Genomic DNA, 23,535 nt, shown 5'->3' with positions numbered 1-23,535 from the left:
CAGCTTGTTTGAGTCAGAATGAAAATAGAGGACAGTGAGATAGAGGAAGAGAAAGACAAGACATTCAGAAATAAATAAAAGCATGACGAGCTTGGCTCTAAGCAGAACATCTAGGAAAAACGGTTTCAAGTACGAAATCTCTTGCTGGCCAAGTGGGTATAATGAACGAGTCCATATTTCAGTTCGAAAAAGTTAGTTATAGTATGACTTTAACAGTAAACCATTAACAATGACAGCAATGATTAGATGCTAGGCAGTTTCTATGAAAACAATACTAAATTCAATATTACTTTACCACTGCAGGTGCTAAAACTGAGAGTCTATAAATAACACGAACTTCACAAGTACTGTCACCTCTAGTCTCAATGCCCTCTGCCAGTTAATAAAAAAATCAATGAGTTACATTGCAACAGAGACTTACTTACCCTGGTACAGTAGCTTGTGATGTTCACAGTATCATTTTCTCATCTTTATTTGGGGGTTTTCATTCATCATTTTGGCCGAAGTCTTTATTGACTTGTAGACAATAAAGATAACACACCATTAGCAACAATGCTGTCATTGTGTGGCTTCTCTTACACACAGGCTACCAAGCCAAAATGTTCACTGAACGCCAAGATGTCTTTTTTAATATGATCAAAATGAGGGCTTTGACATTATTCTAAATAAGAGATATATATTTAAAAAAAACGAATAATGCCATTCACTTTCATCCTCAGAGTGGAAGGTGTCAACAACACTGGGTGCTTTGGTACTACAACCAGGGGTGCAAAACATTTAGTTTAGGTTTTTCAGTTTTTTACATAAAAAGGGGGCACATGTTTTTTTGCATTTATCAATATTTTGGATAAAAGATGTTATCAAATTACTTATACAAACTAATTATATGTGATATTACCTGGTAGCTGGTAGTGACAAAAGAGAAGCTCCAGTACTCAGTAGCTGCTTGCAAGAGGTCAGGGTTAACGTGGATGCTTGAGGCACAGGACTGACAGAAAGGAGAGATTCAGACAACAAAAGCGTCTTAAAATGTATTTCTTTGCTTTTCTGGTCCACTTCCTCCACTCTAATCAACATTGTTTTCAGAAGCCGGCAGCAGTGTTCAGTGACCAACTCCCTGTGCACCCCCTGCCCAGCTCCAAAAGCAGACAGACACAGTTAGAGGCCATCTAATCAAGAAAGTAACAACATATAGGACTAAAAGGTCTTATATTTTCTGGGTGCAACCAAAACTGGAGTTCAAAGAAAAGCGATTATTAAAAGTCATCAGCCACAACAATTTCTAAAAGTGAAAAATGTCATTGTTGGGTTGAAGACTTTTCCATTGGGACAAAGGACCCTTTAAATAATTCATCATAATTCATTTTGATGGGCTGAAAATAACTATTAAAACAAGCAAGAGAGATCATTGCTACAGAATATGGGGCAAAAATATGTCAAATGTTGTAGCTACACACCAGAGGATTTATCACTTGTTATGGGATGACTTTACCTGAGAGGCGTGCTAACTGGAAACCTTTAGGTTGGATCACAAAGAAGGATTTTGTAGAATGATGCAAACAGTGTGCTTCCCCCCCTTCTGCAGCTGCACACTGTGTCATTTGTTTCACCCATGTCTTTCATCATGCTTGATGGGCTAAATTAAAAGCAAAACATATTTGTGTGTGTTGGTTACTCAATTTCTGTCAATCATGTAATGCAGGAAAAAAAGTCCAACCTCCCCTCATAATTAATTAATGGAAAACTCCTTTTGCATCTTCATACTGACCAAAATAAAAGTGGATACATGCCCAATTTAAACTATTTTCTCAGCATGTCAAGAAGTTTATAATTATCCAACGAACGGAATGAGTGGGCTCATCCGCTGCTCAACATTTAGCTCAATATCCCGCAGCCACTCCTGCAAGATTCAAATTGGAGACTACTGAGTGTTTTCCATCAAGCGATTAGCTGAAGCATGCAGTTCTTAAATTCAATTTAAATCATCTGCAACAGCTGTATTGTATTCCTATTAGGGTGTCTGGGGTTCTGCAAAAGAGATATTGACGTAGTTAAATTGAAGCAGTACGTCATAGGCTCTCTTAAAATGTTTTTAAAAATGTATGGGGTTGGGTAGTGTTAGTCGTTTGATCCATAGTTAATATTAGAGGCCATATTGTGATTAGATCACTCCAGAGTTGACTGCTTCGGTTAAGTTTCAACAATCTTTCTTTCTTCATCAGGGGTTTTTCTAGAGAAATATAGAATGAGGCCGCTGATAAACTATATGAATTCTCACGAGAACATGCCCCCCCCCCCTATACAAGATGGCGCCGTGGATGTTAACAACAACGCGACGTCGGGGCTCCGTGAAAACAAAGCTGTCTCGGCCGTCTGACGCTGTATTTGACACAATTTCACCTTATGTATAGTAATATGAAAATAGTAATTATACCATTTTTGACAAACAGAAATACTGTTTTCTGACATCACAACACTTTAGGTGTAAACAAACCTTTTGGCATTTTGGTGTGAGGGCACACGCCGACAGTAAGAGTGCACAGCGCCCGTTATGCAACTTAGACGAAACCCTGTTCATGATCGACTTTTTTTCCAGAAGCAGCAGGGAGTTGTTTTCAGACAGTAAAAGACACGGTAAGTAACTAGTATCTTCTAACTCAATAGTTTTTTTTAAACAGCGAACAGTCTTGTACTTAGGACTGTATTCTCACGTTGCAGACTCTGTCGGTTCTGACTGTTGATTAGCCTGAGATAAGAATCAATTTGTGGCCTTATTAATTGATTTCTTCTTCATTTAGTCCAAAATAATTTCACTTTTATTGCCTCTCATCATCTCTCTGGCACTGAAAACAAAATGACACTTAGTTAACTCAAGCTATCATTAGCCACTATAAGCTAACGGGCATACCACGTTAATACCAAATTAAGCTCTAGTGTGTTTCACTATTCTAAAAATAATATTTGTATTAGTTAACAGGAAGCTTGGTACACTTATTTTTCATATAAACCTAGTCTCACTCAGTGGAATCATATTAGGTATTGGTCACCGCAATACCTGTCTATCTTTCAGATGACAACATGTGAATCTATCAGATGCATCTTTACTCACATGTAATTTAGCCATACATACACATCATTAACATCTTGGCAGGGGGATGACATAGAGAAATGACTTCCCTGGTCACATATTGTGCTTTGCCTCACACACTGAATTATACAATGAGATTGATTATGCAGTCTGCCTACATAAAGGCTGTATCGCAGCGTCCCGGGGTGAGAATTCTGAATAGGGATGTGATTAGAATTTCCTGGAAGATGTTGTATGCATGTCTGAAGTGACATATTGCAAACCGATGTGAGTGTGAGCACGTTGTGAGCATGAATAAACTCAAATATCCATGGTGCCTGTCTGTCATTCCCCTCCACTGCTGCCTGCAGGCTCTCTCCTTTCTCTGCCTGGGAACAATCAGTTGCAACTCAATGTGATGAATCCTATCTCAGCCAACACATTCACCACTTCCCTTCTTGAGCCATTGCAATCCAAAATATTGAATGTATTGACCAACAGCCTTCTCTTTCAGTATTTCAGACAAAGGCCAATAGGGAAGCAATATTTCTGGGGTGTATATCTGAGCCAAGTCTCAGCTCGAGGTGTGAGAGCTTAAACTGTATAGCTCTGTCTGCCATGTAATTGTAAATATAATTGCAATTATAATGAAATAATCATACAAATACAGATTAAAGAAAGCTGGGATGGGTTGAGAGGGATGAGTAAAACATGATGACAGGAACCAGACAGTTATGCCTTTACCATTCTATTATAAGTGGTAGTGTCTGAATTTCCCCTTGGGCATAAAATAAAGGTTCATAGTCATCTTTTTCATTATGTTGGGAAAAGTGCATCAATAATGTTCCACCACAAATTGACTCCCACTGTTGAAATACACTCTCAAAAAATGTAAAGAATCTCTTCAAATTTGATATTGATGTTATGACTTTTTGGCGGATTCCAAGAAAATATATGATACTAATAATTACCCTTTTTAACAGATGACTACTATTTATTTTTCTTCTCCAAAATGTAGTATTGCAGAAATTCTCTAGGAGTTTAATGCTGGAATTTTCCGTGTTAATATAAACAACATTTTCTGTAGAGCATCAGCTAAATGTACTCAAGTCAAAAGTACTCATTGTGCAGAAGGCCTCTATAACTGTCGTATGTAGAATTAAATTATTGTGTTTTATCATGAGAACATATGAAAGTGTAAGAGGTTTAATTAATCAATATAGTGCAACTTTTGGAAAGTACTGAGTAAATAAGTAGTAAATATACATCATATCAACATATGCATTTATGTAAAATGTAACTTCAAGTGTCAAATAAATGTAGTGCAGTAAAAGTACAATATATTCCTTTTAACTGTATTGGAGTAGAAGTACTGAGTAGCAGGACATGGGAATACTCAAGTCAAGTACCCAAAACGTAAACTCATTCATTGCTAATTCAGCTTCTAGCAAAGAACATTTTGTCTCAGAGGAGATTTTAATAGAACAATGTGTGGATGAGCAAGAGAGAGAGAAAGAGAGAGAGAGAGAGAGAGAGAAAGAGAGAGAGAGAGAGACAGAAGTATTTGCAGACGAACAGATTGAGTTGTTGAGTGTTGATTCGCACTTTTAAAGTCAATCTGCTCCTGCAAACTAACACATTCAAACAGAGACCAAAACACTCACACAGAGCATAAACAGACTTTGTGTTTACTAGAGTTGGAACACATCTGCGAGTCTTGTCATGTTATTACAGACACAGACACACTATTTACCATTTGGTCAATTCATTTAGACTTCGGCTAAGACCCTTTGTTTACCTGAACTCGATAGATAAGTAGTTAATCTGACAACGGTTAATATTAGTTTCATTTAGTTTATTAGTTTATGATGTCGTGGACAGTCCCCATTAATTAACTGTCACAAAAAACAGGAAATGGGGCAGCTTTAGCCGACATGGCTAATTTCTCAGCTGTTGGCCCAGACCATATGGTAATACACACCCTAAAATCACAATAAAAATCACAATCATCAACAGGGTTAGATAAAAAGAAAGGACGAAAGACAAGTTGATAGAGGCGAAAGGATAAAAGAGAACAATAAAATGCAAGCAACACACAATACATACATGTCACATATAGCACATCAAAATCAGACACAATGGGCAATATCTATGTAACATACACATCCAGAACAGACTAGTGTGTGCAGGTGTAGTTGTCAGTGAACCATGTTTTTAAGTGAGCTGTAAAGGTGCTGAATGTACGTATGTCTTTGATTTGAGTGATTAGGGAGTTCCAGTATTAGTATTAGACTCAATACTTTCATTTAATTGCCATGTTTATCTTATTTTAACATCCCACACACCCATGTTTAAAGTGTTGTCCTTTACCTCAACTTAAGTGTGTATTGAAGGCATTTTCTTCACTGTAGTGACTCTTAACCTCTTTTGGGGGCTGTAGCAGGCTCAGTTTGAAAGAAATTGCCACCACATGAAACTAGAAGACCTAATGAGTCCCTGGGTACCCTCCGTGTCTTATTGTAAAGGAAGCTCACAAGATCAACAGTTAAGAAACTGGAATAGCCACATTCACAGGGTCACTTGGCCACTTCTCTCAAAATAACGGAATGAATCTTTTAGGCAAGCTGTTCAAATGTGATATTTTCACTATTATAAAAAAGGTTTTCTGCATTTGCATGTTCCTAAACAGCCTTGGAACCGCATAAATGAGGTACAACTGGAAGGCCGAGATGTTTTAATGTGAGATGACGTTAGTTTACCCAACATTTGATTTTAGTGAGAAAACTCTTGACCTCTGTGTAAATGGACAGCATTTATATGGCGCTTCACAGTCTTTCAACCCCTTAAAGTGCTTTTACACAAGTCAGCATTCACACACATTCATACAGAATACAATACAAAGTTCCACGTCCTTTGGGAAAATAACATTTGCACAACTTTTAGCCATGCCAATAGCAATTAGGGTTGGGTATCTAGCCCAGGGACACCTGGACATGTTGACGGCAGGGGCTGGGGATCGAACCACTGAACTTTAAATTGAAGAACGGCCAACTCCCTCCTGAGCCATAGCTGCTTATTCTCATTGATGTTGGCATAACCACCGACTTGTTTATAAGATAGATCAGAAAAAGGACACCAGGAATTTCCTTATTTGTCATAAAAAAGGTACACCAGACACACATACACACACACTTATCAAAGCTCTATCCAGTTCTTCTCTTATCTGGCCAGCAGTGGTGAGAAGCAAACACAGCACAGATTGCCTTTAAGCAGCAGGTAATGATGTTGATGCCGCTACTGCACATGCCATCTGCGCTTTGGAGGGCAATCAATGGAAAGGAGCATAAATGAAGATCTATCAAGGAATCTGTACACAGCTTTCAGGGACTGAAACTTGACCAGCAGGACCAAAACTGACCCTATCTTTTTAGATCCCCACCGCACATTTACAAAAGCCTTCAAAAGGTTTTCAAAACAAAGGCAGCATCAGAAAATGATTTTCAATTTTCTGCTGTCATCAGCTGCCTGCAAGATAAAGGCTGAAGCCCAATGTCCAGTAAAGTAGTTATAAGATAAAGTATTAGTTAATTTTGTGGCTGAAAGATAGCAAAATGTATTTTCTGACTGACAGCAGCAACACATTGTGATAATATACCAAGCTACACATTGCCAATGCCTGCCAGGACTATAAGCTATATGCTTATCCTCAATAAAGACGAGTCTAAGAATGCACTGAAGTTGGCAGTTATGCAGTCTTGCCAACTGTACCTGAATTAGCCTTTTTTTTCTATAGTCACTTAAATTAAGGAACAATTTGGAATTTTGATGACATGACCGGAACTATATGTATAATCTGGGATATTGGGCTATGTAAAAATGATCAAATTATTGATTGATGTTTGTATGCGGTGCCCAAAGTCATGACCAGGCTTTGCACCTTTGTGACAACCAGATTTCAGAAAGTAGCAACAATGCATTAAATCATTTCAGTTGGATTTTGGTTTCTCACATAATTCTTGCATGTGTTTCAACATCCTGCAACTGGAATTTCTTTCTGTCATATACAATTACCTTGGTATCTGAGCAGCACTGATCCGTCCTGAGGCCTCTGGCTGTGGAAGCGGATAGAGATCTGATTGCTGTGGCTTCTTATTACCAACCCCCTCATCAGGATGGACTCATTGGCAAGCATGGTGTTCTCTCCCTGGCCCACATCTTCAAACACCACCTTGTCACCCTCAGATAGATTCACGTTCATCACCTAAAAGAAATGAAACAAAGGATTAGGCCATTGGAGAACTTATTTCAAGACGAAGCACCTAGAGCATTCAATTCTGGGAACTAGAATCTGTTCAAGTGAAGCATGAGACCAACATGGACCCGATGATAAAAAGAGGCCCAGCAGCATCAAATCCCAGGGTATTTTCTTTAAGCGCTCTATGGGGCATTGTTCGGATTTATTTCTATATGTGCCGTATTTATCTTGGCCATAGCTGCATGTCTTTTTGTAAAGTCTAATTACTTTGTATGCATGAACATACCATACTTGCCAATAAAAACATACATTTGATGCTAATTCATTTAGAGATTGTGCAGAGAAGATAAATTAGAAAAAGGCACATTAGAAAGTCATTCTGTTTACAGACAACTTAGAAAGATGGTCAAAAACAGAGCCTCTCTCTGCCTTCCACAGCCGCAAACATTTTAAATATATGTAAATCTCCCTATTTACAAAATATATATGCAGGCATTTACATCAAAATTACATCCAACTCGCTAACACTTCACAACAGCGGTTCCCCACATTATTCTGGATAATTTCAAAAGTAGCTTAAATGCTTTGCTCAAGTTCATCCATTCAGAGGGGCTCCCATTATTGTTGCCTCACCATGCATATTCCTCTGCCCGTGAGAAACAAAGTAGAGCATTTTCCAATTTCAGATCAGATAACAAAATGCTCTGTCATATAAGAGAGCTTCAGGGCACAGTACTGCCAGCCTCCATGGATAAATTTGACATTTGAAGCCATTTGCACTTTGAGATGAAGGGGTTGTTATCACACAGTTCAAGGGCTTGTTTGCATTCACTTGCCTTCATTTCCTATTGAAATAAAATAAAAGAATATCTGGTGACTGCAAGAATGTTGACCCGAGATACTTTGTAGGTGACCTTTCTAATTCCAATGTCAGTGGCAAGTGAAGTGAAGAGAGTCGCACATATTTTATCGTTAAGAGCAAAGCAGCATGTATTACAGCCTCGAAATTCCGCTTTGCATAACGCTTGGGCACAAATCAAAAGTAAGAAATATGGAAGAAGCCAAAAGGACAATGTGTTTCTCAGTGATTACACTGCAGATAGGCCTGGTAATTGTCAGCTTGTCTCCTTTGCTGACAAGACGTCTGGTGAGAAATGTCGCTTTTATCAGCTTTTATCACAGCAGGTACTTCTTTATTCAGGCGTTAAAAGGAAGGGGGAGTCTTGTCTTCACGTGGCCCTCCATAGATCATATCAACTGCCTGCTGTCTCGCAGAGCTGGGGGATGAATCCTCAGCTCTCCTGAGGATAGCTGCAGAGAGAGTCTGTAGTGAAGTGTATCCACTGACAGAACACAAGTATCAGTTAACAGAATGTTCATAGTGTGTGAACATTCCAACCAAACAGCAGACTAATGTACATACAGCGGATTAAATGTATACTGTATGTGTTATAATAAACAGTATTCCAGACAGTCACAGCATGTGGTACAAAACAACAAGTGCAGGAACAAAAAAGGATATAAATGCAAATGTAGTTATTAATTTAGCCACTCATTAAAATCATAGAAGTAGGAAAATAGCAGGGATTTGATCATATGCATGACTCACCAACAATTATGAAGTTGTCAACTCTAACCTCTTAAAAAGAGGTGTGGCATTTTTTACCTTCAATGGAATAGGACATGAAAAGAAGTTGAACTTTGCCGCAGTTGAAGCTGACATTTAGCTGCTGTCAAGAGTTGTGTTTTATATGGCAGGAAATAGTGTTTCATCTCAAGACTTATGTGTCTTATATACAACTATTAGGTTTGACTAAAAGCAATTAAAAGCCACAGTTGTATAAAGTTTAGATTGATAAGGGGGATTTGGTAAGCTTAGCTTGATTTAGCTTAGCATATTCAGCTGAAGGTCCTGCTATCAGACCAACCACTGATAAGGGCAGATTGTGACTCTTTTAAAGTGTAATACACTTTCATCCCATCCTCACACTTTTATTTTTGTGTAATAGGGCATTTCATCACAGGGATCCATGCAATAAGTCTGCAATTTAATATCACAGTAGTGATATTTGGCATTTTAAACTTCCATTTAGTTTTCCCAACAATCTAATAACATAGTTGCCTCTTAAATCTACATATCATCAACTTCATCCAGGTGAAACAAAAATCACTGATGTTATTTAATAACACTTTATTACCCGTTGGCCCTGGTTACACTGTGTTTGGAATGAAGGCACTGGGGAACCGAATGGCAGGCGATGACACCCTGAGGGAGGATTTTACCTGAAGGAAATGTCTTATTCCATATCTTGTAATAAAACATGATGACAACTTAGGTATGATCGTGGCAACTGAGAACATTAGGAGACAAACACTAATGAAAAACCATGTAGAGCAGTTGATAACAGTGGAGAAAGGAAGCTAGAAAGTGAAACTTTGGATGAATCTGTCAAATTTATCGTCACATGTAGTCATTTAAATGTTACTAAGTTTTCCTTTTTGATTTTTAAATGTAAAATTAAAGAGGAGTTCATGATTGTTATCACTTAAACCCACTCAATACTGCTTACATAATATTTGGCACGTACAGTCCATTATTCAATTACAGTGCACTTGTTTAAACTGAAACTTTACTTGCAGCCCTCGTACGGTAGGAGTCCATCCAGCCTGAACGCAACATGAATGACTCACACTGCATGAGCTCTGGGCCTCTGCAGCGTGCTTGTGTCTAACAAGTCATAATGTGCCGTTAATGAACTCATGGACACAGCATCAGGATAATAGTGCGCTGAACAAAGGGCATCCCCAAGTAATCACATTATGCCTTCAGCTCAGGGATAATAAAACACTTGAGGGAACATTGGTAGACCTAATCCAATTTGCCTTGGCACCAGTCCAGCTTCTGTATAACTGTACCTCACAAACATAATCATGAGGGGTGAACCCACGTCCTGAAAAATAATTATTATGCTGACTATAATGGATCACAATATACTTTCAAATATGAATTATTGGCAGCCGTTAAGGCAACGAGATATTAAAAAGGAAATGACATGTCAACAAATTGCCACAGTAAAAACTATTGACAGCTAGCTGAGATCCCAGAGGGATTAGTAAACTGATAGCATGTCTGTCTACACTAGACAGTCCTAAACTCAACATCTTAAACTGTCAATTTCCACTTCTTACAGTTCATTAGCTTCACCTCATAAAGCAGTAGCATCAGCACAAAAACACACAGACTGTGTCTCGATTCAGATGATTCCCTCAAAACGCTGCCCTGTCGAGCACTGATAATACAGAGTGAGTGAATTTCAACCATGTAGTTGTGTCTTGAATCACACACAGCTGCTCTGCTGTCATAGGAAGTGACCGCCGCTGTTAGCTAACTCGCTAGCAGTAATCATTAGCGATATCAAATCATTACAGACTGCTCATCTAACCCTATCAACTAACAGTGGGTTCATTTTGACACCAGTTTACGTTATTACGTTAGTGTTACGTTACTAAGATTAAAAAATATGTACAACCTTTATTTGTAAAGTCTTTTGTTTCCCGAAACAATCGCATGAATAAAGTTCCCTCTTCTGGCGTGCAAACAATTATTGTCAACTCTCGGAGAAAACACTTTATGTTGCAATGTTTAATCGTGTAAATGTGACAAAGGGGACTACCATTTATATCCCATTCCTTTAACAGTCACAACCAATTTTGTCAAAATGGTATGTTTTAAAAAATTAATAATACTGTATAAACTGGCCATACATTTAATGATAAAGGACTTGCATTACAACAAGTCTTACATCTTAGATTGATAATATGCAAAGAATCAAGTAGGGGTTGAAACCTGCTGGGTAAGAGGGTTAAAATGGATTAAGAGGGATGGTATGATAACGAAGTTGTGGTTGTGTTGCTTTGATTACTAGTTAGTACCGTCAACTGAATTAAAAATATATTTCAAAGCAAATTAGACTTAGGCAGCTGAAAATGGATATTTTGTAAAAGGCAACATTGTTCGTTGTCATGAGCAATCCAATAAAAGGTTTTGATGAAAACAAGACTTAATTAAAAAGTTTTCTCAATCCTTGTTTTATCATTTATATTTAAAGTATAATTAGTTGTTCAAAATCTTCTGTGTTGAACTGACAACATGCCATATGGCTGCCACAGGGTGTCTTCCAATACCTAAAAGCCTTGTACTAAAATATATTCCTTTCATCATGTAACTAACATATTTACATGCTGAATAAATGAACCCTCATGAAAAGCTCTCATCTTCTGCAGCGATGCAACGGAGAATAGAGAACGGCGTACGCTGTGGTGTAAAGAGAAAAGCCTCTCTGACATCCATTTACTTTATAAAAGCAACAAATGACAGCTGAATAATTCAACTGACACTCCCTCATTAAATATAAGCCGACAACTTTGGGGGACAGCATAGAGGATGAGAGCAAAACAGGGACAGATGGAACCCTGGGATACGGTGTTGACTAATGGATCAAAGTCGATATGAGTGTGAGTGTGTGTGTTGAGAGACAAGTGAAACCAAACACTGCTACACAAAAGATGGAGACAGAGAAAATAGATAGAGAGGGAGATCTAGCATAATGCAAAATGTTGTTGGATGTCGTACGCTATATTTCTGTATTAGATATTCTCCTCCTCTCCTCTGTTGATCTTATTATTTCATTTAAAGCAGATAGAAGCCAGGCCCAGCAGAGAATAAGAGGACTCTCCCTCTAATTGTTCTCCTCCTTAAAAACATCACGCTGCTTCCCTTCATCTAGATTACAGCTTTATAAAATATAAATACATATATGTGTATGTTGTGTGCGATATCAGAGTCCCTATCTTGAGATGGGAATATTATACAGTCCACACATGTTCCTATAGGGAGTCGTATGTGTCTGCTAATTAACGGGAGTAATTACGAGGGAGGTGAGTAAATGATGGAGTGGTGGGAACATCTGTTTCAGTGGGAGTGGGTCATAATGGAGAGGAAACAGAGCCTGACAGTGAAGGCCACTAATGATGAAAATGCAGTTTTTTTTCCTGCTTATTAACTGTCTAAACTGTCTCACCAAAGCAAGCACAGCCTCAATGATATTGAAATAACAGGCAGAGTTTATTTTTGGAGGAAAACTAAATAGGGACAGGCTTCCAATTACTCCACTAAATTAATTAAGATGTTAAGGATGTCATATACAGTATGTGTCCTCATCTTCTGTCAATAAGAAATGTAAAATGTTAATTTCATTCTTTTTTTAGATACAGATACAGCCACTTAGAATGGTCTTTCTCTTAGAATGAGTCACATGACATCACTTCATTTTTGGGGGGACAACATTTCAAAGCCTAATGTTTTCACTTGTTGTTCACATGTTTATATGACACATAGAAACTTCGGATATTCACTAGTGGGGTATTTACAGATGTATTTTATGTAAAAATATAACGTTAACATTTCTGCAGCTTACAGACCTTATTTTAGGAATCTAACCTAAGACTGGTTAAAAGAACATTGACTTGACCAGATGAGGTATCCGGAAGTGCTAAAGTGCTAACTAATTTCTGGGTTAGGACTCATTCCTGAACCACATAATGAAATGCTGAGTTCATGTTCAGATTGAGCAGTGCCTTCATGACGCATGAACATGTGCTCGACTTGTAATGCCCCTATGAAGCATTATGAGGAAATCAGCTGTATAATGATGTAATCTATCCAGTATGTGGAGGACTGATGTAAGCTGACACAGTTAACAGTGAGTGCTTCTGAAATAATCTGTTTTTATCACATTTGACACACAAATGTAATTATTTGACCATGCAACGATCATATCTTAAAGATCAAGTCATGACAATAGACTGAAGTTTTTTTATAAAACACCGCTACAGATTGTAGTTTTTATGAATCAAATAGCGAGAAACCTGAATGAAACATGCCTTTATTTAGTGTCTGATAATACCTATATTTGGTCTATGAAAGCCCTTCATTATTCAACAAAACTACTCAAAATGAAAAAACATGAGTAGGAAATGTATGAAGTAGGCCTGTACAGACCCCAACCAACGCAGTGTTTTGTGTTTGTGTATTACAGCATGATACATCTTCTTTCTCCGTGCCATGGAGCTTTATTATTCTTCATAAACTATTAATAAACGCATTCATTAACATCATCAGCAGCTCTGTACTTTATTTTGACTCAATGACGAACGCAGTCCTACTGCCAACACAAGTAATGTGGATAAATCTGCTGTTTCATATTGTTTTAGTCACTGCTAAAATTCACTATCTAAAGCTTATGAGAAAGTACAAATCAATTTAATAAAACTAAACTGTATTATGATATGTCTTCATTAAGAGTTGACATTGAGCTGGGAGCCCAAAAAGTTGGGAAGTCAGAAAGTGTTAGGTTGCTCTAGGATTAGCAACGCTAGCATTGAATCCGGGAATATCAGCTCAACGTACTGTGGACTGACACAGCTTAAACCTCTTTAATATTACTACTGTATAGATTGCAAAAAGCCCTCAAACAGAAAGACTAAATCAATATTTAGAGCCTTATTTATTCCTTTAAAATGGGACTCTTTCAAATGTAAATACTACAGTTGCTGTTTGAATGAGTGTGTGTATTAACAAACATGATATGTATTATATCAGACAAGCCTCCACTCCCCCTTTCCGCATCCTCAACCAGCAAATAGCTAACATTAGTGCACTGCACGGTGCTATCAATAGTTCATAAACTCCACTTTTGCATAGTATATGCACTGGAATTATTTCATCATTTTCCCAAGAGTGATTGATGCAATAGATTGCACAAATGTTCGTATTTTTTGAAAGTGTTGAAATCTTCTCACAGCCTTACTGTGAGACATGCAAGTGCTTCAGTAAAAAAAGATCTGCAGCTGCCTGCCTTAATGACCAGACGGAGATAAGATTGTCAATGTAGGCCGGCATTCACTATCTGCAGTTAACATTCACTAATCCACTTAAACCACGACCGCAGCACAGTTACCTCTAATTGTAGTCTTGCATTTTCTCATTATTTTAATCTGTTTCACATAGGAACACACATTCTTAAAGCTTTATCCATTACTTTCATATTTATTTAATCATATTTACTGTGCTTTACATTAATCAAGGTATTTTTTTCTTCTCAGAAGCCGGAGCCAGGCTAGTTTATTAATTATTTTTAAAACCCAAACAACATATTTTATCATCAGTTTCTTTCCACATGTAAAAAATATTTTTGATAGGATCCTATTTTCTCTGCATTCCTTTTTACCAGAATCAGAATCAGGTTCTATTTATCAGCTATCACAGAATAACTATAGAGGTCATATTAATGTGAATGCATAGTGAAAAGATGTGTGACGGGATGCTTTGTGACGCTAACTACAAAAATAGCCTCATAATGCTGAACCTAATTCCTGTCGGTATCATATAGGTTATTCGGCAGGACAGTGGCCTTGTGGTGGTATTCACATTGGTAAATACCCTAAAGGTGGAGTAGGGTGGAGTTTGAAAAGCTGTGTGGGTATTTCGTAGCGATCACAGCTACCGAGCTGCCAGGAAAATGTTGACCTCATACCCCTTGATAATAGTTAATCCCTTGATATCTTAAGTGTTATAGTTTCTGAAACAGAAATATGTTTCGTACATACCTTTTATACAGGCCTTGAATTATGCTTGGAGAAACTCACAATGCCCAAGGTTAACATCACATGGCATAACGACAATAAAATCTAATCAGAGTATGCAGAGTATCAACATACAATACGTGTCCTGCTGCCTAACATGCTCCTGGGACTTCCTGAACTGGAGACGAACTGTTTCATATTGTATGAAGCAGCAACAGATACTAAGAGCATAACCCAAAGCCATTTAAAGAAAAGTGCACACTGTGTGGCAGAAGACTAACTCTCTCCTTCGTTCTCCTCCTTGACTCCTCTGCTCACATCTCCTGCGGGCGGGACTAAGACGTGAGGCGAGTCGAGGAGAGAATGAGAAAGGGCTTCAACAAGACACAGCTGGAGAGGGCAGCAGGGTGATTACACACAGGTGCAAACAATTAGGGCCGAGCAAACATCACAAAAGGCGGGAAAAGCAAAAAGACAGGAAGTAAACCAGACACAAGGAGATAATACTTTCAAAATTAAACAGAAAACTAAAGAAAAACCGACACATTTACTGACGTGCCTGCTACATTTAATTTTTCTATTTAAAGACAGCTACTGATTGGAAGTGTTGGATAAAAAAAATATACTTTAAATAAACAATGCTTAACATATGTTTTCAGTGTGCTCTTTTTGCAACAATCACAAATCGGTTTCTTACTGTCAGCATTGGAAGGCCTCTGTGTCGGTTGTTTTTGCAGATCAACAAATAGTTTTTTGCAACCAGCGTGCATGCTAATGGAGTAGCAATAGAGACACCATGAGAAGGAAATGGCATTTTCTTTGTACTTGAAAGAAAAATGCAGGAGAATATCCAGCCCTGTCCTTGAGTCGTCCTGTAGTCCCGAGCTGCTATCACACAAGAACCACAGCTTCAAACACAAAAGGCTTGAGATTAGTCTGGTTGTTTGAAAGGAAATTGAACATTGTGTCACAGTTTCCAGACAAAAAGAGTTCTCGCTCTCTGTCTCTTTCTGTTTTATTCCTCTTTTCCCTCAGGACAGCCATGTAATCATTGTTTCATGGACAGTATGAATGCAGATGGTCTGACCCGCTCAAGGTCAAGACTGGAGAGCTTGTAAACACTGCCCTAACAAAGACCATCCTTTTTAAGCTTCACAAATAACATATCCGATGAATAAAAGAGAAAAGAAATTCAAATGTATTACTCAATGTATAACTTGTGATCTTACAGGACAGTAATGTTTGTTATGTAACTCTGCACAGCAAGACAGAGGAGGCACTTCATGCTGAGACTTAAAGTGCATTGATGTTAAATTGATATTATCGGTTGGTTGGGATTATATCAATGAGAGGGTCATAGGTTTGATCTCCGTCCCCAGGCTTTTAAGATGTTGGAGTGTCCTTGGGCAATACACCTAACCCCAAATCCCCCCATAGACATGTCTACGTTATTGGAGTGTATGTACACGGCTGCCCCTGGCCAAATTGACCCCGCCCCTCGGTTTGTACACAAAACTCCCTGTCCGGGACATAAACTGTGGTGCGCATAATTAAGCCCCATTTATGGAAAAGATGAGGCCCCCAGCGCAATATGACCCTACGCAATCTTTTGCTCTGATTGGTCATTAGATGGTGCTTTTACTAAAGTTGATCTCACATCTTGACCACAATGTGCTACTGAGCAATGTAGGTGTTCAGAATAAGTTATCATTGTGATCCGCAACCCTAAGAAGAGAACCCTGAAGTTACCTCGCTAATCCCAAATCTGGCCACTGGATGTGAGACCTTCAGCAGCACAGCTCTCCGGGATGCAGCTGGGGGGTAAACGGCTGTTTTACATGAGGTGGGAGTTGTCTGGAAATAGAAAACCAAATCTCTCACTAAATTTCATATCACTATTTACAGTATATTCTATTTTATTGGACCTTTTAATCAACCTTTTTGTGCATATATATTTGTATCTTTTTTTATTTGTCATTGCCCATTCTTACTTTACCTTCATGTTTATAAAAAATACATGTAGTTGTATTTTTTATTTTATTCAAAAAATGCAGCAGCTGTCACGAAAATCCAAGTCCCTCTTGAATACATAAAGTATTCTGAATTCCCTACCCCGTGCCAAAGAACAAGGCTCCCTGTGGATGCACATCTATATATACAGTATTTACAGAAGTACATATAGCTCAACATACTTTACTCACCAGCAGGATAAAATCCTCATTATCCTAAGAAACAACATCCACTCACTTCCACTGCACTTATCGTGTTTTAACATTCCCCTCGCCTATTGCTGTTTCATTATCACCACAATCCCTGCATGCCTGTCAGAAAATTGGTTTTATCCAACACGCCTGAATGAGAGGAATGAAAAGCACTGTGCTGACAAAAAAAAAAAACATATAAAAAGGAAGTGATGAGCAAGTAAGGTGTAAAGGAAAAATATATTTATGTGCATTGCAGTGTACTCTAAGTATGGACAAAAGCAGGATGGAATTTACATTCTCAGGCCTGCTTGTCATCAGAAATGGTGCTGAAGAAAATAAATTGCATAGAGAGAAATGAAATATGTATTTTTCCCCAGGGAACTGCATGCAGAAATTGGGCTCTAGGATATCAATATGAAGCAGAATTGAAAAACATGGAGATGGAATGATAATTCCAGGACTCTTTTAGGAACCATTCTGGGAATGCTATAAGGTAAGGACATGATGTATTCAAACAGAAGCAAGTAAGAATAATTGTCTTTCCAAATGTCTCTGGTGAAAATAGACACCACTTATTATGTGTCACTTATTTTGTGATCTTATAACAAGTAAAATCTAAAATCTTAATAGTAAACCTTAAACAAAAAATCAATACAAACATTTAACTGGATAAGGAACAAATCAGAGACTAACTATACCCATGATCAATTATAAATAAGCCTTTTCGTAATATTCCAGAATAAATCTACATTTTTAACAACATAACATGTTTGTTTTCAATATTATTTGATATTAATATCAAAGTTTTTAAATGATCGTATTATTTTCTGTCATGCTGTATAGAGGAAATTCAATGTCGTCAAAGATGACCAAACAATCCCAGCGCGAGAAGTCAACATGCCGATGTATCCTTGGGCAAGATACTGAACCCCGAGTTGCTCCGGATGGCCAACAGTGTGAGAGTGTGTATGAATGTTGGTACCTAGAGCAACTGGCACTGCTCTGTGTGAATGACTCGTATTATGTAAAGCACTTTAAGGGGTCGTAAAGACTGGAAAAAGCGCTGCAGTCCATTTACCATTCTTCTAAACAGAGACAAAACTTTCTCCTTTTGATTGTTTGAAAAAATTCTCGAGAAATTCTGACTATACAAAAACATTGGATACTTGCTCAGGTGTTGTTGTTACCTTATGATGTCATCGTCTTTGAGAGGATGCATGGCTTGACAACAGAGGGTGAAATGATGAAAGGAGTTGTCGAACACAACTCTTTAGTGAGTCAGTCAACTCACTTACAGTAGAGTCTGATTTCTTTCTTACTGATTCCTTTATAATTGCATGTCTCTGTTACTATTGATCCATTTCATCCATGCTTTCTGGCAGTTGCCAATGAACGAGTTGACACAGAAGAACGAAGACACACCCTATTTTCTCCCTGATAACGCTTCATGAAAATATATATATATATTGGTGAGCAGTCCTGCATAGCTAGATAGGGGGGCCTATAGCTAAAAAACCATAAAAGGATGACGTTTCATTGATTTATATAATTATAATTACGCTTTTTATATAGCACTCTTCATACAGCAGGTAAGGGAACAATTTAAAACCAACAACAACAAACAGGTTAAGACAGGAGGAGGTAAAAGGTGTGATAATAGAAATAAAATAGACAATGATGTCTCTCAGAAAAATAAAACACTAAATGAATTGATACAATAAAATATAACCTATTAAATAGATAAAATAAACATACTGTATACACAATCAAATAAAATAACAACAACAAAAACAACAACAATAATAATAATAATATAAACTTAATGATAAATATAATACAGGTTAAATGATTTTAAACAAACCTTTTAAAAAACTGTTAAATACCACAAGCTAAAAGCTATAAAACCTTTAAAATAAAAAAGCAATATAAACAAAGTAAATACTAAATACTAAAACTACATTTAAAAAGGAGGATGTCATTAATAAAAAGTTAATCTAAAAAGTTGTTTCATTAGCTCTCGTTTGAAATTGTCCACTGAGTTGGCCTCGCTGGTATATCCTGGTAGGGATAAATAGAATGTATTCAATCTTCATTCAGTAAACATGAGGATTGGATGAAAGTTAATTCAAATGATAGCTACAAGTTGTATCAGTGAAAGGCTCTGAGTTCATGACCTTACTCCAAATCCATTGAGATCTTCGCACTTATTTACAAAACACTGCTTCAGCTTTTGGGGAAAGAAAAGTCTCATTTGTAATTCTGTTTTCCCATTGTCCTCAGTGTTTCCGTGAGGTTAGCGGAGCTGCTATATTTCCTCTCTTTGTCAATAAGATCTAAACACAAGAACGGTTTTAATCGATAGAACAACGAACAGCAGAAAGGAGCTGGCACCTTGTAAAACTAAAACTGCAACAGTAAAACCCGTTGAGTCCTGGCCTGTCTTTGTAGGTTTCCATTGATAGTTTTTCATTGTTCCACTTACAATTAACTTTCCTGTCAGTCATGATCGTTCTGTCAGCAGAGAGAAAGAGATTCAGTTCAGTTTGCTTCCATGTAGGCGTCTTTACATCAATTAAACATATTTCTATCCAATAGCAAGCTGGTGTAAAGGCTGAGGAGGGGGCTTACAAAAAGTGAAACTCAAGGGCGAGGAAAAGGAGACTGAGTAGAAAGTACCTGCACTGCGCGCTGCGAGGTGTACATGTTTATATGCATGTGTGTATGATTAAGTGCGGGTTTGTGTGTGTCTTGGAGTTGTGAATCAAAGGCCTTATGTGCAGGGCTGCACAGAGCTGATAGCTGAACCATCAAGCGTGGCCCACCTAAAGCAAAAAAAAAAAAAACCCACTCACATCAGAAAAGCCCCAGCGGAGAGCATTTTCTAAAGTGCAGCGCTGCACTGTGCACATCTAAAAGACCTACCTCAGCCACAAACACACGGCTCAAATCCGCGGCCAACAATGGACGCTTACAAAAGGCGGAGCTGAGGGCAAAGAGACGGGGAGAGGGAGACGGATCCAACTGTCTTTCACTGTTCAATCTCCAGCCTTTCATGCTCGAGCCGTACGCTTCCTGTCTGGTACGCATTTGTACCCCATGTTGTGTGGAGTAGAGGCCAGAGTAGCCACTAACATACACCGTGCAGATAACACAGAGTGCACAAAATAATCCTAAGAAGATAGAGTTGGAGGATGAAACCCTCTTTATTAGTCACATGCATGCACACAGCAGAGCACACACAGTGAAATTGGTTCTCTGCATTTAACCCATCCTAGTACTAGGAGCAGTGGGCAGCTATCGTGCAGCGCCCGGGGAGCAATGGGGAGGGGGGATTGGAGGTGTCCGGTGCCTTGCTCAAGGGCACCACAGCAGGGCCTAGGAGGTGAACTGGGACCTCTCCAAGTAGCAGTCCACTTTCCATATTTCAAGTCTGTTCGGGGACTTGAACCGGTGACCCTACGATCCCCAGTCGAAGCCCCTACTTACTGAGCCACTGTTGGACCACTGACAAATCATATTGTCAAAGGTTTTATGTTTAAAGAAAGGCATTGAAAGTGTTTGTTATTGACATGTTATTGTACTGGGTTATGATTAAAAGTAATTGATTGGCAGAATTTGTATATTATATTCATTTATTTTTCAAATTAGTGTATTATCACCTCCAATCTGCTCCGTCACAGCAGCATCACTGCCTGTCTTGGCTCAGTCAAATGAATGCAGAGTGGAAAATAACTCGGCAAGGTGTTTCACATGTAGGTATGTCTCTTTGGCCCAAAGGACGAGACTGACACAAAAGTTGTAGAACCACCAAACATTTGCCTTAACAGTAGGCTTTCTTTCTGGGGGCTTCGTTGCATAACTAAGCCCAGGACGATAAAAAATCTGGCTCTAGAGAGTTATTTTCATGTTTTCATGTTACATTATCCATTGTTCTCAGAGGTGGGAAGTAACTAGGTACATTTACTCAAGTATGTAAGTACAATTTTTGAGACACTTTACTTGAGTATTTCAATTTTTGCTACTTTGTACTACACTACAATGCAGAGGTAAAAAGTTTACTTTTGCTCCACTACATATATTTATTACATTTATTTACTTTACAGATCTGGATTAATGATGGTAAATATAATCAGCCCTTAAATCAGACTTAAGTTCACCTGGAGTAAATTCAGCAGCTACCCTGCAGTATACAAAGCCATTAACACTAGCTGCACCTTTACCAGCTCTGAGAACACTTTAATGATCAGTAATTATAAAACATATCAGATATTATTCAGAAATGGACCAATCAAACAATGACTACTTTTACTGTCTCTACTTAAAGTACATTTAGATGAGAATACTTTCTACTTTTACTGGAGGAACATTTTGAATGCAGGACTTTGACTGTAACAGAGTATTCCTACACTCTGGTACTTCTACTTTTACTCAAGTACCAGATCTGAGTACTTCTTCCACCTCTGGTTGTACTCAGGGCGGAGCAGAGTGTGTTCAGTTGGTTGCAATCTGCCGCCTGACCACTAGATGCCTCTAAATCCTACGCACTGCTCCTTTACAGATTAGGTCTATACCTTAAAATGAACGTTCCAGTCGTATAAAAACAGTTGGCACAGATTTAAGGGAAACGCCAGCCATACATTTGCAAGTTGCTTACAAGTAGGAAGAAAGACGTTGTATTTCTTTCCTTAAGTAAAGGTTTGGAAACACTACCACTGACGGGTTTCTCCCTTTGGTAGCTTTGCCCAGGTGTGCTGCGTTGATGTAACGAGGTGCACAACAAGGCGCACCTGGGGAGGACGTCCTGAAAGCTCCAGGGCTAGCAGCACTAGATAGAGACTTCCTCGAACGGCTTGTGTTGTAGCCTTCAGCCTGGTGTTTTAATTAATTAAATACTATTGAATTAATTGTCCAGATTCTCAGGGGGGGGGGGGGGGTTGTAATGATTGTTGATTAATTTCGAGGAAGCGAGGAAATGTATGGTGAAGATAAAAAATAATTTTCATATCAAATTAAAAGGCAAACATGTTACTATATTTAATTTTTAAAATATTTAGATCCATGGTACACGATAAATAGCAGTGATATACCAGTAAGTAAGTAATTAAACGTATAAAGACATTGCAATAGCAGTCAGTGATAAACATTAATACATTCTAAAGAAGCGTGTGTGTGTGTGTGTGTGTGTGTGTGTGTGTGTGTGTGTGTGTGTGTGTGTGTGTGTGTGTGTGTGTGTGTGTGTGTGTGTGTGTGTGTGTGTTGCAAATAACAGTGATTATTAAATGTAAGTTTATAGTTTCCTCTCATCATGGGCAATGCAAGATCACTGGCTATTAATGGACAAGCTAACAGTTGCCAGGAGTCAGGCGGATAGATTTGGAGTGTTTTTTAATGTGCTTTATAGAAACATCCAGACTGTCCGGGTAATATCCCCATCAACGTATGATATTAATGTTATAACAAGATACGTGCAGACACAATTAATTTATTCTGATATGGTGCAACTGTTACGAAACTGGAAACAATGAAGAGTCCAGATTTTTCTTAAATCTCAATCTTTACATGTATTGCAGCCATTCCAGTGTCTGTTGGATTCCAACACAGACATGTTGTCAGTATTTTTTAGAATAACACATTTTTTAAAAAGCATTTTACTCAAAAACATACCTATAAATAGTAAAACCAGAGACACTGATGATGCTGCAGTGGTTTTAAATCGACAGCTGTATTTCCCCCTGGGATAAATAAATGATTTTGATTGAGTAATTCAAGTTATCTAACAGTTGCACCTTCTATACAAACAGCAGTTTCAAAGCAACATGGGATGTGTATCTGGAACAAAGCTTTCTACCAGAATCACAACAGAAATGTCCCTTCAGCACAGAATCCATGAAAATACATCTGCATTTCTCGCTCTTGCTCCACTTGTTTTTTGTGGAGAGTAGAAAAAGGCAGAGCAGAGAGCAGCTTAATTCACTGTCGCTGCATGTTTTTCACACCATCGCCCAGGCTGGAGGTGGCAGGAACAATCACAGCCACATGATACAGTCATGACTCCCCCGCTGCCAAATTAAGTGCAACTCCATGTTCCTCTGCTTCCCCGGAGTGATGTTAAGTGAAGCTTCACACGAAAAATTCTATAATTTAACCTCCCTCAGGCCCCGTTTTTCTGAGGCCTGCATCTCATCTGGAGAGGAGGGAACTTCACTGATCTCTCTTCTCCTCACACAGGTTCACTCTTAATTTGTATTTCATTGCCTTGCCATTTAAATCCATAGTTAAAGACAACAGCATTGTGATGTTACAGCAACTGAATGGAAAATGATCAACAGTATAGCATATTAATGTGGTATTAACGCACTGTTCAA

General features: G+C 38.3%; 1 protein-coding gene across 2 annotated transcripts in view; it reads right to left on the bottom strand.

The window, feature by feature from the left end:
• Positions 1-23,535, bottom strand: part of sez6b (seizure related 6 homolog b) — a 157,730-nt gene that overhangs the window by 46,622 nt on the left and 87,573 nt on the right. For both annotated transcript variants that reach the window (XM_063906573.1, XM_063906574.1), the window contains exon 4: positions 7,139-7,328. In XM_063906573.1, coding sequence (XP_063762643.1) covers positions 7,139-7,328 — 190 coding nt within the window. The remainder of the gene's footprint in view (positions 1-7,138; positions 7,329-23,535) is intronic.

The sequence above is a fragment of the Eleginops maclovinus genome, chromosome 18 (assembly GCF_036324505.1).
Source record: "Eleginops maclovinus isolate JMC-PN-2008 ecotype Puerto Natales chromosome 18, JC_Emac_rtc_rv5, whole genome shotgun sequence".
In the NCBI taxonomy this organism is placed as follows: domain Eukaryota; kingdom Metazoa; phylum Chordata; class Actinopteri; order Perciformes; family Eleginopidae; genus Eleginops; species Eleginops maclovinus.
The sequence above is the reverse complement of the archived record's forward strand: the minus strand, read 5'-3'. Positions and strand labels throughout refer to the sequence as shown.